Below are 14,768 nucleotides of genomic sequence, written 5' to 3' on the forward strand. Positions count from 1 at the left end.
CTTTTCTAGATTTGCATCTGATTTACAGAAAGTTACATATTTTTTTCAGGCAGTTCTTATTATCTACGGTTCAATGCATTCAGCGTTCCTGTAAACACTATGAATCAGCAAAGCAATTTTCTTTTCATGACTCAAGGCAAAAAGTTGGAAAAGTTTTAGTCAAGGCTTAAGAAAAACTATTTAAAAGATTGTCAGCTAGAAACTGGGAAGTCCTGAACTTAATACTGAGGACTGAATGAGGTCACCACTATTTGCCATAACATTGCTAAGAATGTGGATTTATTTCTGTGTTGTTCTGTCATGTGCTGTTTTTAGTTTGTAAATATCAAGATGCTGGATCAGGCAAAGTAACCAGTTTTCTAGTGGTGAGATGTCCATGAGAATTAGGAAAAGCATTTGTGAACCCCTTATGATCTCTGCTCACTACAAGAGGAAAGGTAACCATTCCAGCTGCAAAATGAAGAACTGACAGAACTGACAGAATTGACAGAACTGACAGAATGACTAGGTTGGAAGAAACCTTCAAAGTCAACCCATGCCCCCTCAGGAGGTGTAGCTGAGATGGTCTCCTTTGATTAACCAGGGCATTTCCAAAATAGCTGGCAGAGCACAATAAACAGTGCAAACAGCAGGGCACCTTCTGTGCCAGGATGTGGTAGGTGACCTCACCTTTTGGCAGCTGTGCTCTGTCAAGCATCCAAGGGCACAAACTGTCATCTCCATTTGGTGACACTGGCAGGATTGACCCTGGCCCTCTGGCTTTTCTCAAGTGAAGATTTCTGACAGCTGACAAGAGAGACCACAAGCTGCAAAGTAACATCTAAACTAAATTGTGCCTTGCTTTTTGTTATATTTGTATGTTAGCAATACTTCTGACACGAAAGCTTTTCTTAATCTGTGCCTTAATTTTGTGGTAAGATAGCAAAACTATAGCTAGTATAGTAACTATAGCTAGTATACTGGTAGAATTTAACAAGTGATTTCCTAGTTGGGATGTAGCAGACCCTTTTATACTTTGAATTTCTGATATATAAGTGCACAAAAGGTATATGCATATAGCCTGGTGAGAATAATAACATTGGGGAATATGTTTTTATTTCACATTTGTATACATAAAAACATTCATAGAAAAATTATAGCCATGTAAAATTAGTATCAGCCAGAACGGTTGAAGATCTTGCTGACTTTTATGAGATTTCAGATGACTTTCCTAGTGAACACTTAACTTATACTAGAAATCACTCCAGTAAAGATGCCTCCTGAATTATTTTTAATACAGGGTTTGATAACCATACTAAACTACTACTTATCGTAGTAACTGACCTAGTATTAACTCCTGAAATGGCTTGAAAGTTACTTATTTCAGCTCATACAACTGTGGGATTTTCAAGTTCAGGAGGCTCAATCCACAGGCTCCGGTGAGAAATGATCCACTCACTCTTTCTAGCACATACTGGAGACGGGAGGAGTCCATGCAGTGTGCACAGGGAGAGGAATGCGGTAGGTAACCTCTGTGCTAGATACTGCGGCACACGCTCCGGCCCTGGATCTGACGGCAAGAGGGAAAGGATGTTAGGCAGATATTTACTGTATGGGGGCCATTTTACAGCTCAAGGTGCTATTTTAATCTTTGCAGCTATTACACAGAGATATTTGGACTAATGACTTGTAGATTTTCGTTTTTAAATAACTCTTCAGAGGATCCTCTGTGTTTCACCTTGGGACAAGCACTCACCGCAGTGTTACTCTGGAAGAAACACCGAGTTTCAAAAAGTGATTTCCCTCCGTTCTTACTTCCCCGTCCTTTTTAAAAATTGATGTTTAAAAGAAGAAATAAAAGAGACTTAACCAGGGTGTTAAGACTGGCTACCAGCGGCCCAGGCGCTCAGCCACCCCCACGCAGCCCGCCTGTGTGTAGGGACAGGGGTGCGGCTCCGCGGCCGCCCGCGCCCCGCAGGTGGCGGCGTGCGGGGAAGGGCCCGGCCGCCCGCAACGCACCGACCTGCCCGCGGGCACCGGGCCCGCCCGCCGCCGGCGGCGCTCCGCGCAGCCAATGGCGCGGCTCTGCCGGCATCGGCCCGCCCGCTGCCGGCGGGGGAGGGCCGTGGGCCGGGGCGGGAGGGAGGGAGGACGGGAGTGAGGGGAGTTGAATGATTGAACTTTCTTGTGTAGTTTCTGCGGCGCGGAGGTGTCCGTCCCCGGCGCAGCCCGGCACCAGCCCACCGAGCGGGAGCGAGCTTTCCCCGGCGCCTGCAGCCCCCCGCGCCGCCCGGCCGCCCCTCTGCCCTCCTCTCCAGCAGAGCGATGGTGCGGAGGGCGCCTGGCGTGTCCCTCGCCCTGCTCCTCTGGGTGACGGCCGCCTGCGGCAGCCCCGACGGGCCGGGGGCCGCCGCCGCCGCCCGAAGGCAGGACGAGGCTTTCGCCGCCGCCAGATGCACCTCCAGGTGCCTGAGCCTCCAGATCACCCGCATCTCCGCCTTCTTCAAGCATTTCCAGGTAGGGGCATGGCACCGTCCGGAGAGCGGGTATCCCCCGGGGCGCGGAAAGGACGGCGAACTCGGGGGCCCGCACCCCCAGGGGATGGCTGGCACCTGGAGGCGCCGGACAGGTGGGCACGGCCCCGCGGCAGCGCCGAGCTCCGTCGGTGCCTGTGGGTGCCGGCCGGGCTCCCCGCCTGGCGGGTCGTGGGGCTCCTGGCATGCTCTGCCCTGGCTCCTCGCAGGTGCCCGGCGCTCCGGCCGCTGCCTCCGGTGGTGTCCGAGGCGGCGGGGCGGGCGCGACACGGTGTTCCCGGGCCGGCGGTGCGCTCGTCCTGCCGAGCGGCGGGCGGTGCGGCGGCGATCCCGCGGGGCTCCGCCCGCCTGCGCGCCGGTGATCCAGGCCGCCGCAGGTGGTTCGCTTCCCCAGCCCGGTGGGAAAGTTTGAGCCTGTTTTTTAAGAGCGATAATCATGAACGTGTAATACTTGGTTCTGATCTCCTGGAAGGTGAGGGTGGGGGTGACGCTGCTTGCATTTTTTTTTTTTTTTTCTCTTTCTGGGACAGAGAGGCACATCTTTGGCTAACGGGACAAATAGAGATAAAGTGAGGAGAAATGGAATTGAAGTGGCGGGAGACTCGCGTGGCTTAAAATGAAAGCTGGAAGCAGTGTGGAGCTAGTGCAAGAGCAGCGGGTGTCTGCCCGTCCTTTCCCCTCTTTTAGTTACACACGCACCTTGTCCTTTCCCCACCTGTTCTTCACTGCGCAAATATTAAACCTACTCGAATTCATCCCAATGACGGAAACCTTCCGAGCTGCAAGCCGTTCTGTCTCCCCAGAACCGCAGCCCCTTTGGGGAAGGGCTGGCCAGCTCGGTGCGAAGGGAGCCACCTCGGCCCTTCGGGGTGGTACGCCAGGAACGCGCCGCCCGCTCACCCCGGGCTTGCCGGTCGGTGAGAAACCAGGAACGCCCGGACAAGCGCCTTGGGTGAAGTTGCATTCGGGGCAAAGGTGTTGGCACCAAAGACAGGTCTCGGAGGTATTTAAGGATAAACCGATTTTAAAAAGACAAAAAAGAAAAAAAAAAAAAAAGAGAACTGAGTGTGTGTGTTGTAAGGGTAGCAGGAAGAGACCCGAGACTCGGGCTTGCGACTCGAGACGACTGGAGAAGGGGCTGCCCTGCCCTGGCTTGGCCGCTGCTCCGCGGGGCTCGGCCGGGGGCGGCGGAGCGGCCGCGGTCAGCGTGGTCCGTGCATCACGGGATGGCCTGAAAGGAGGATACCCATTAATATAGCTCATTATCCCGGAGAGTGGTTAGTATTTTTTATTGCGTTGTCAAGCGGTTGTAACTTACTTGTTTTACAGTTTCAGTGGCTAAAGAGGCAGTTTAGATCAAGACAATTCACAGTGAAAGGCTTTTTTTTTCCTTTTTTTGTGTGTTTTCTTGGCAAGATTTCTTTTTCAACGTAAAACTGCTGACAGAATGTACACTGCAAACAATAGTGATTACATTTTAATTAGCTAGAGTAAAATAAGTGGGGAATTACTCAGGACTTGATAACTGGCTGTTTTTTTTTTTTTTTTTTTTTGTAATCAATTGAAAAATCTTAAGCGTTTTAACCCCAAACTGCTAAAGCACGTGGTAATTTATCTTAATTACTAGGGATTAAACTCCTGTTAGACATGAAACGACTGTAATGTTTGGAAGATAAAGTGCTCTCGTTTATAAAAGTTAAGCTCTCCATTGTCTGATAATGACGAAAAGGAGGAGAGTTTTAAAGTACATCAAGCATTCAGTGTTCTCACAGGAGACTGATAAAACAGTGTGGGCTGTAGGATGTGCAGGTTTGGCTCAGATTATTCCATGTGGGCTAAAGGGTATGGTGTTCCATTCCTTTCTCTTCTCTCTCCTTCTAGCCATTCCCCTCCCCTTTTCATCTCAACTGGTAGCAATTTCTGGAGTTCTTTTCATTTCAGATGCCCACTTATCTTGTAATCTGATTCAACCTTTGAAGCAAACTAAACATTAGCTCTTCCCAATCAGAGCAGGAAGGAACTCTAGTGTCTCCCAGTTAGGCAAGAATTGAAAGACTGACCCACTCACTTCTCAGCCCTGCTTTAGATACAGCCTCGGTGGTGGGGGTTAGGGAGACAGCAGCTGGACGTGCTTTGCAAGAGATGATGTCCCCAAAACTTCACAGAGACTTAATTTCACATAGTTTATTGTACTAAAATCACATTACTAACAACTTTTAAAGAGAATGAGGTAGGAATAGGAAGTCTGGGTTAATTCTATACCTTCTGGCTCTTGTTTGAATGGCAGCTAATATTTTTCCAACTTTTAAATATTCACAAGGGATTTTAATTCATTCCTCCCCACAGAGAAGTTTCACCCATTTTTCCTTACTGTCCTTATTTTTAAAAGTTTTAAAAGAGGTACTCTTTCTAAAAAACCTATTTATTAATTTACACTTGGGAAGCAATTCTAAGCCTATTTTAAATGTACATTGCCAGTAGACAATGTCAGTAGAAATTATTTTAACTGAAGAATAGGTCAAATAATATTTTTTTTCCATGTAGACTATTGATGTGGGCTAGAAGAAGAATTGGTTGCCTAAATCAAAAATCTTTGATCTTCAGAATACTTGAAGGGGCACGGATGCCTGCTTATTCATATAAACTCCCCATGGCTAGGGGAGTTTTCCAGTTCTGTTGGTGTTGGGAAGTTCCATGTAGAGGTTATACCAAAGAATACATGAGGTCATTATGAGAGTTATGCACTACATGGGTCTTAGACCCAGTGAAATGTGTGTGTTTTATATTTATGGCCTATTTCCAGGCCATGATCATTCACAGAGAGCATGCTAGCACAAAGGCCTTTCATCCTAAGCAATCAAACAAAAAATTGTAGTCAGGAGGGGTCATAGTGGATTCTGCTTTTATGTAAAACCTTACTGATTACATGCTCATCCACAGCAGAGAATTATGTTTAATCTTTAAATGAAGGGACTCCAACATATCTCTTCTGTTATACTGGAGTGTGTTCAGTAGTGGGGCTTTAGATTGCTCTTAAATTTTGCAGATGAGAGAAGGCATTTTTATTCCTACTGTGTAACTTAGGCCCCTGGGCAGTATTGAATGAAGCATTCATTTACCTCTGACCAGAAAGAGTAAGGGCAAAGAGAACTCATCTCTCTAGCCTTATGTTCAGAGTACTTATTTTATGCCATTTTGGGTGTTGACACTAGAGTTTTACTATGACTGTTGCAAAACATGTATGAGGGAGTAACTGGAGCATTCACTGGGACCTGTCCATGCTTTTGATAAAGTAGAGTTCCTAGTGCTGTGCTTCTTTTTCTGACAAAATTCTCTCTAAAACTCCATTGAACAGGGGAGGATGGCAAGAATGGTCTTCCAGTAAGCAAGAGCTTGACCATCAAATGGCCTGCTTAGGAGAAGGTGTAGATTTGAACCTTGAAGTCCTATATCATATTCAGCATTTTGTGCATTTGGCTGTTAACTAAAAGAGCATGCCTGGGTGTTAGTATGGTGCCCTTATAAGATGGGAAGGGCAGTTCCTCCTCTGGTCTGAAATGAGAGGAAGGACTTAGGTGTCTGGCTCCATAAGAAACACCAAGACTGTGAATCCTGTGTGGAAAAAGGCATACTATTTTCAGGAAAGAAGTTGTACAGTGATGTCACTGGATATATTCTTTCCTCAGCATTTTCTTATTAAGGCAGTTTCTGTCTCAGTGTTTTTTAGTTGATCTCCAGGAGAAAGATACAATTTTTAATTTGATGTATTCAAAGTTTTTTTGTGAATCTAGTTTTCCAGTAATTTAGTACAGTAGGTAAAGCCCCATGATGATGAGGTCAGTTACTGCATAAATTTTTGTTTTTTTGAAAAGGGTACGGATATAAACAGGGACCTCATACAGCCAGCTGGACAAGAGGCCTGAATGCTCAGATTAGTTTTGGTAGGGCTTTTCTGCATAACCTGCCTGTTTTAGTGGAGTGAGACTAAACTCCTTGCACTGCTATCTCTGGGTGTAGCCTTTCCTATTTGTGATATTAGTTGTGGATGAGCTCGTTCTGTTTTGGGGGAGCAGGCATGGCAGTGACCTTTTTAGTGTTCTGTTTTCAAGTTGAGTGAAAAAACAATTTGGATTTTAATCTCTATTGCCAGCCACCTGAGACACGTTTTAAAACTGGCGTGATTTAAATTTTCTTTATGAATAAGAGCTTGAACATCACTGTAACTACTTAGGCTAAAAATGTCATGGTGAGCAAACTGTTTACTTTGACCTGTGGACTCGTTGATCATTGTTTTAGCTGGTGTCTTTTATAGACCTCTCAAGCTCAAGTGTCTTCCTGCATAATATGTGCAACTTGATAATTTACTTAAGAGAGAGGAGTGGTCAGTCTTGTTTACTGGGTCAAAAGCTGAGAGAGTTGTAGAACATGCCCTAAGAATTTGGGGTAGTTGCCCGTAAAATTGCCTGTGTTTGTGGTGTGGAGTCACTGGAGAGGTTACAGCTATGTGCTCACAAAGTATGTGCTGAGGTTGAACGGCACCTCCTGGCAACTTGTTCTAGCATCTAACCACCCTCACAGTAACAAAAAGGGTGTTTCTAATGTTCAGATGAAGTTTCCCATGTTTCACATTTGGCGATTGCCTCTTGATGCGTTACTGGGCTTTACTGAGAAGAGTCTGGCCTCAGTTTCTTTACTCTCTCCCATCAGGTACTTACAGACATTTATGAAAAACCATTGAGGCTTTTCTATTACAGACTAATATTCCCAGTTCTTTTCGCTTCTTCTTGTGTGAGAGATATTACTATCCCTTTTCTGGGCTCCCTCCACGAAGTCTATCTCTTTCCATGTAATGGGGAGCCCAATACTGGACCTAGCACTCCAGGTGTGGAGGAGTGACCAGAACAGGAAACAATTTAAAGATTTTAAGGACAGGCTACATTTTAAAGATATAATGCCTGCTAAATACTGTTACTTGCTTCTAAATTAATTTTCCTGATTTAGGTTTTCTTACATGAATTTGTATATGACTGTTCATGATTGTCAGTGCATTAAAACCACAATGCTAATGCTAAATCAGTTTTTTCCAGCCTTTTAGATATTGGTACATCTCAGTGTAGGTTTAAATTTTTTTGAGGGGGTAATCAGTAGTAAATTGAATCTTAACAAATCTATTTCTTTATTCATCAGGGGGAAGTCCAGGTACGTGGAGATGTATACATGTTGTGTGATCCAGCCTTGTGATTGCTGTTTGAACAGGCTCATGAGAGATTGTTAAAATCGTTAAAATGGGCACTGGTTGGAAACATAAAGGCAGCACTGTGGATGACCTTGGTCACATAGGGGTTCTGTGTTCATGTTGACTTATTTGCCAAGTGGATGAATTGTAGCTGAAAATTTTGATACAACATAGACATACCTGAAGTGGTAAGCCAGTTTTGTGATACATGGAAGGAAATTAGAGAGAAATTACTGCTTGTAAATGTGATTTAGTGAAAATCTAATAGTAATATACTGTGATTTAGTACTTAGGAATTAGTACTAAGCTAGATGAGCCAAGGCTAACTCAAAATTGTTTTTGAAAGTATGGAAAAATATTGTTTTAAGCTAATAGAGCCATATGTTCCATAATGTTTAGTAGCTGTAAAAGAGAAGAGTAAGGCCTTAGAAGTTTGTTATATTGAATGACTGATAACTATATGGTGGTAGGAGGTTGTTTTTAGTGTTGTAGAAGGACTCTTGCCTTTCAGGACAACTGAAGTTTTTGAAGAAAAACAGGCAATTCTTTTAAGTAAGTAATAAAAGGTTCTCAGATTTTATATCTGCAAGCAAATAATGTGCAAGTGATTACCTCTAGATAAGCAATACCAGATTTCACCTACAAGTCAGGAAGCTAGTTGTCTCAATGCCAGCACATCTGCCTTCGAATTGCCTGCAACTCTAAAGTGACTGCACCTGCAGTAATCTGCAATGGGTCCCAGCTGGGAAAGTGGTGGCCAGGCCGAAAGTCCAGGATCCATGTGTCTCTCTGTGCTCTGCTGTAGAGAAGCTGGAAATAATGAAGAAGCCATTTATTGTAATTGTTTCAAATAAGTCTGAAACTATAAATTGTTTTTCATTAAATCTTGTGAAAAGATATGTGGTACTTCTGTAATGAGATGTGGTAGATGCGTAGTGTGTTATTCCTAGATTGTTTTGGTTCCAATGGACAGGCTGCCCAGGCACTGAGTTTGCTTAGTTCTCTTGGGACATGTTCACAACCTTTTCTAAATGTGAGGATGTGTGCCATCTGCTTTTGTTGCTGTTTCAGTACTCCTCTCCTTTCCAAAAATTTCCCTTGTGTTAAATAATTCTAACTTTCATATGTCTTGCAAAGCACACTGCTCTTAATTTATTTCCACAGACAAATTGTAGTATTTGTCATTACTTTGTTTTTCTCAAAACTTATTAAAAGACCCAATCATTCTCCTGTTTTTAATGTTCATATGGCATATGATCTGGATAATTATTCTGGCATTTGGTGTGCCCAGATTATCAAGGTCTGCAGTCGTGAACAAAAGGTGCACAGATCTAACAGAATCTTTGGTTAAACCTGTGAAAATGAAAGGTTTGTTTTGAATAACAATGGTTACATCTAGTGAAAATAGCTGCATTTTTCACCATATTGTGTAATTGAGCCATAGTTAGTCTTTGCTGTTGTAACCTGATCTGGTATGAACCTCCCTTATTTCTGATTTGAACCTCTCTAAGTTGGAGTTTTAACTTCTCATAACCAGACCCAAATCTCTTTGCCCTCAGTAGATGCTTGCATAGTTGATATGAGTGCAGGGGTTTACACTGCCTGGTCGTGGTTTTCTAGTGGTTTTGATCACTCAGACTTGCTCATTGCTTTCTTAAATTAAAATACTTGTATGTGTCTCAAGTGTAAGTTTAAATGCAAATCAATGAACTGTATGAAAATGTAAGTGGATGGTGAGCAATTGTACTGAACAATGGGAGTTGCCAAGATATTTTTCTTACATTTACTTGTGTATTCTTACATATTAAAAAAAAAATTCTTTATGCTTACGTTCGTAAAATTAAAATCGCTATTAATTTGGTAAATGTGCTGGACACCAGGTGCAATAAACCCAACAGGAATTGCTAATAAGTTTTAAAGCAGACATTTTATGTATAGAAAATACTGGCAAAGAGTAGTTTAAATGTCACAGTCATGTTGATGAGGGGGGGGAAATGCTGCTTTTGAAAAGCATTAGAAAACTTCTGAAAGAAAAATGCTGTCAGTTCTAAAATGTAAATCTTTTTCCATTGAAAGATATAGCCACTTGATACAGAGCAAAAGGTTTTTCAGATGGGTAGTGTTCATATTAAAACTATTACTAAAGCATTAGTTGTTGTGTGTATATGGGTTGTCTCTGTGATTAACTAGCGCTCTGAATTTAATTTAAATGTATTTGATTTAGTAAGTGTTGTATAAGGAAAAAAACTCTAAAACATTCGATTTCTGAGACAGCTTGTAAAGCAGACTGATATTCCAGATGCTCATCGTTTTTCATTTTGTAAAGGGCATTAAGATTGAGTGCTGAATTTGTGTTTACCGATAGAAATTGTTATTCACATTCCGACCTACATCTCTGCTGGCCATTCTGTGTGAATTTTTACTTTGTCTGACTAGCTGGATTGGAGTACATAGCCAACTTTTGTAAACAGAAAAAGAAAGTGGTGTAATTTAGCATCCATGTCTTTAAAGACTGAAAGTATGACTAATGACCGAGTATCAGGAGCATCCTACAGACACATCTGTATTGATATTTAGTAGCTGGTGCCTAGCAATTGTAAACCTTGCACTAAAACTCCTTGCCTAGAAGTTTACACCAAGAATCTTCATTTTTTGATCTCTCCCACAGCTGAGCCTTATAAGGCTTTATACTTCAAAAACCTTTGAAGTTCATGAAAAGCCTTCTGTTGATTTCAGCTGGATCAGGTCCATGTATGAACACTAGGTCCATGTAGTCAACAAAGTAGAGTGCTGTGAACTTGGTGTCCCAGCTCCAGTTGTATCTGTTTTTCAGTCTTTTAATGACCAAGAGGTCACAGGACACAGAGATGGAGAACTGGGGGTGTTGAAAGGTAAGTGGACCCTTTAAACTTGAAAGTAGAGTACTATTCTTTTCATCTCTGATTAAAAAGAATCACACATTCTTTCCATCCACTGAAAAGAACATCAGATATTTCCAGATTTGGGGAACAACCCCAGTCTAAAGTTTTAATCAAATTTCTGTTGTCTTCTGTGAATAACATTTTCACCAATGCATCTCTCTAGACTGTCAAAGAGATGTGACATCAAAGTTATGTACACACATATGAAATTACATTCCTTGAAAAAAGAGGAGACTTGTCTCAAGCTTGCAAAGGACAGGACTGCCCTGGTAAGCAGCTGAGGTTGCTGAGGAGCACATGTCTTCAGAACTTGTAGGAGAAGCAAGAAAAGGGACAGAGTCTCAGAATGGAGATGGGTGGGCTCTAGCAGGCTTGCAATACTGGAAGGAGAAATTTTGTGAGAGTAGAGGGCACTGTAAAATTTCCTGTGACAAAATTAATTGAAATTAAAGAATTACAGAAGCAGAGAACAGATGTAATGGGTCTGTAGGAAGAGTTGTTTTTAACTGTTTCTTGTGAACATGTTTTATTTCTGTCCTTTCTCAGCTGCTTGAAATTTCACTTGGTTTAAAAAATTTAATTTCTCTTTTTTGAAACATAGTAAACATGTTTTGAAAACCCTTTTGTCTTCATTGAAGAGGTCAGTTACAGGAAAGGCCGCTATGAAAATTCACAACAAAGTTCTAGCTGATGTTGTCTTTCATGTCAGAACTTAGACAAACTTAAACCCTTGATTCATGGCCAGTGTAATTCCTCAAGTGGTCACAGCTGAATCTGCAAACCTGGCCAAGGTAGTGAAACCTGTTTTTTCTGCCTGTGAGGACTGCAATCTAGCTGTCATGGATCCTGTAATAAGATGATATGAGGGAAAAAGGATTGCTTTGGAGCAAATGTCTTGTGTCCAGACAGTCAGAAATTGAGGCTGATGGTGAAGATTGGATGAGAATAAGGTACTCATTTAGTCTAGTGCAAACGTAGTTCAACTTTCCTTGCCATTCTTATGAGAATTTAGAAACATACTTCTGTTTTTCCTTTTTTTTATATATTACTCTTTAGGGAAGTTATCTTCACAGTAATTTATATTTGAAAAAGAAAAGAAAAGCAATCTCAGTTCATGTACATGAATGTGATTTCTCAGTTAGTGATTTAGGCCATGAGCATAGAGCAATATGTCATTTGTATTTAGCTGATCATGTTTTTTAACTGCTGATGACTGGAACATTCCAGTCAGGCCTCAGGGCATTTTTGGACCTAGACACTACAAATTCATTTTTTGACCTCAGTGCTGTAAGACTTTGGGTCTCCTTTGAATGTAGCACATGGCTGAACAGATATGTGAAGCAGCAAATAGTGAGGAAGGGGTGATAATAATGTGTTAGTATGATGATGTCTTAATACAGTGACTATTTGTCATTCTCTTCCCTAGAATTTCTATCCCTATATATAAACTATTTCAACTGTGTCTTTTTTTTTTTTTTTCTTTTTCGATTAGGTGATGGTTGTAGCTCCTTTGACAACAATAAAATCATGTTAATGTGTAACTACAACTAGACAATAATGAATCACACCATTATCTGCCCCCATTTTAATTAGTTACAAAGAGTGTATAATATGTTGACATTTAATTTGTACCTAACAATTTTGGGAAGGGAACTGGAGCTAAAAGAGCTTGAGGCTTTCTTCTGTTTTGAAATTTCTTTCTATGCAGCTGTGAACTGAGATCAAGAATTAGCCAAACATTGGTCAGTCTGGATATGCAGTAGGTGGAAGAAACATTTGGGCTTAGACAAACTGACACAAAGGGGTAAAAATAATCCAATTAATGAAGAGTGTGTCACTTCATATAGTACTTAGTAGCAGCTATGGGACGTGTTTGTCAGGATAGATAAAGAAAGAAGATGTAGATTTTTACGGCTAGGAGCTTATTGCTGGGTTTTTTCTTTGAGTTAAAAAGTTGAATACACAATGTGAAAGACAGTAGCTTTCTGGTAAGTTTCATGAGTTTTCTGTCCAGTGGATCCTCACTGACCAAGTGGAGTAGAAATGCACACATGCTGCACATGCAGCATGTTAGTTCATTTTGTAAAAGATTTGGGTTATTCATAGATTCACACCCATGTGTTTGAGCACTGGACAGCATCAAAACCAGAATTTTCAGTGGCACTTGATGTGGAACAGCAAACAATAATTATTTCAAGTCTTCTTCCTGTGATCCAAACTGTCCTTATGTAGAAAAAAAAGAGCAGCAAAGTGAACTAAACTTTAAAGTTTAGTTCTAAAGTTAAGTTAACCTCAGCTGTTTTCCAAATTGTAGAAAAGTGAACATTTACAGTTTGATAAAGGATATGCTCGCTGCCTTTGTTTTGGAATAGAAAACACGACTTGGGTAGTTTTAAAAACTGAAGAACTTTAAAAATTAATGTAGGGTAGGCTCATGTTGCTTACTTTAACTGAGGATTTTTCAGATTTCTGACTGATACTCATTGATTCTTCCATTTATATAATTAATAGCTTAAGACAGATTTTTCTGGAGTTTTGTTTCTGGCCTGAGTCTGATATCTCTACACTTGATAGTAATGTATCCAACGGTTTCAATGGAAATGAGCTTACACCAGTGACAATATACTAGAAATATCTGTTTACAGTTAATTGATAAAAACAAGAAAGTTCTCAATATGCAGTTTAAAGAAGATTAACTTGAATTTGTTAAATACCATCTTATTGTATCATGACATCTTTCTTTTCAATTCAGTGGTAGTAAATAACACAATGCCATTAGGACAAAGTAAAACTAAATTGCCAGTTATCTGCTAGATGTAAAGCACCTTTAAATATTTGTAGAAGAGATTCTTTCAGATGACAAGGGAAGGTAGAAGCAATTTAATGTAACCAGAGCTAAGTACCTCAAAAGACAGTAGACAAATATTTTTTTTAAAAGGTGAGATACTGCCCAGTTTCTGATTGTTACTCCATGTATCCAGGTGCCATCAGGGATTCCGAAGTATCCCTTTAAGTTTCATCAACAGGCATGGCTTGTTCTCTTAATAATAAGAGCATATGTCAAATTTTTATGCCTCTAAGATGCTTAGTCAGACCTAGGAGATCCATCTGGTATAGATTGAGCCTCAGTTAACTTGTTCTCACCCATGAACTTCCCACTGAGAAAGTAAATCGAGCAGAGCTCCTCAGCCCAATGAAAAAGAAACTTGAATATTATCAATCTACTTGTAGTACCAGAATCCCCTTCACTGTCTTTCTTTCTTAGTATCTTTACACAGGTGAGGAAGGTAGTAAAACGGAAAGAAACATCATAATTGGGACAGAATTCCAGGAGCATACCACCAGTTTCAGCAGCTTTCCAAAAAGAGAACAACTGAAATATTAGTCAGTTTTGCAGGAAAAGGTGATTTAAGAAAGAGAAACAGAATCTTAATACAGAATACCACTGTTAGTACAAGTTATTGACAACTGGTATTAACTGCAGTTGTCCACATTTTATGAGCTTAAGGATATATATTACAATGGTTTTCTTTTGTGGCTGTTGATTTAGATTAAAGATATAAAAGCAAATGCTGGGCTTCACAACTGGTGTGATCCTTGCAGTGGAATTCTGTGAAATTCCATATCCAATTGTTTACATTAACTGAAGGTTTTAAAATGCTGTGGCTTGGATAGGGACTTAGGCTGTGCTTTGACATCTCTTATGTTACAAGCCTTTCAATAACTTCAATGCAAATTAACCTGTTTTAATTTTTAACTCTTTCACTTGGTGCCAGGAAGGTCTGAAACATGATGGACCTGTCAGCAAATGCTTGTTCTGCATAACAGCTACATCTCTGGTAACCATATGTGTTAATGACAAATGCTTCACTTCTGCCTTGAAGAGAGATTTATTTTCCTTTTATGGTATGTCTTCATTAGTTAGTTATAAGACTGTATTCTAAAAACCTGGCATATGGAGTGCTTTTATGTTTGTGGGAAATTTTATGGCAATGTGATGAAGCAACATAAATCTTCCACAAAAGATTGTCACTGAAGAAAGATCAAGTTAATAACCCTGTACCTTGAATTGTACGAGTAGTTTTAGTATATTGTAAT

At 41.1% G+C, this 14,768-nt stretch overlaps 1 protein-coding gene across 1 annotated transcript in view; it reads left to right on the forward strand.

Moving 5' to 3' along the window:
• Positions 1–2,159: 2,159 nt before the first annotated feature.
• The window catches only part of ANOS1 (anosmin 1), a 125,555-nt gene continuing 112,946 nt past the window's right edge, over positions 2,160–14,768 (forward strand). The window contains exon 1 of the mRNA XM_053934987.1: positions 2,160–2,496. Within this exon, the coding sequence (XP_053790962.1) occupies positions 2,305–2,496 (192 nt within the window). The 5' untranslated portion in view covers positions 2,160–2,304. The remainder of the gene's footprint in view (positions 2,497–14,768) is intronic.

Source organism: Vidua chalybeata, chromosome 2 (assembly GCF_026979565.1).
Source record: "Vidua chalybeata isolate OUT-0048 chromosome 2, bVidCha1 merged haplotype, whole genome shotgun sequence".
NCBI lineage: Eukaryota > Metazoa > Chordata > Aves > Passeriformes > Viduidae > Vidua > Vidua chalybeata.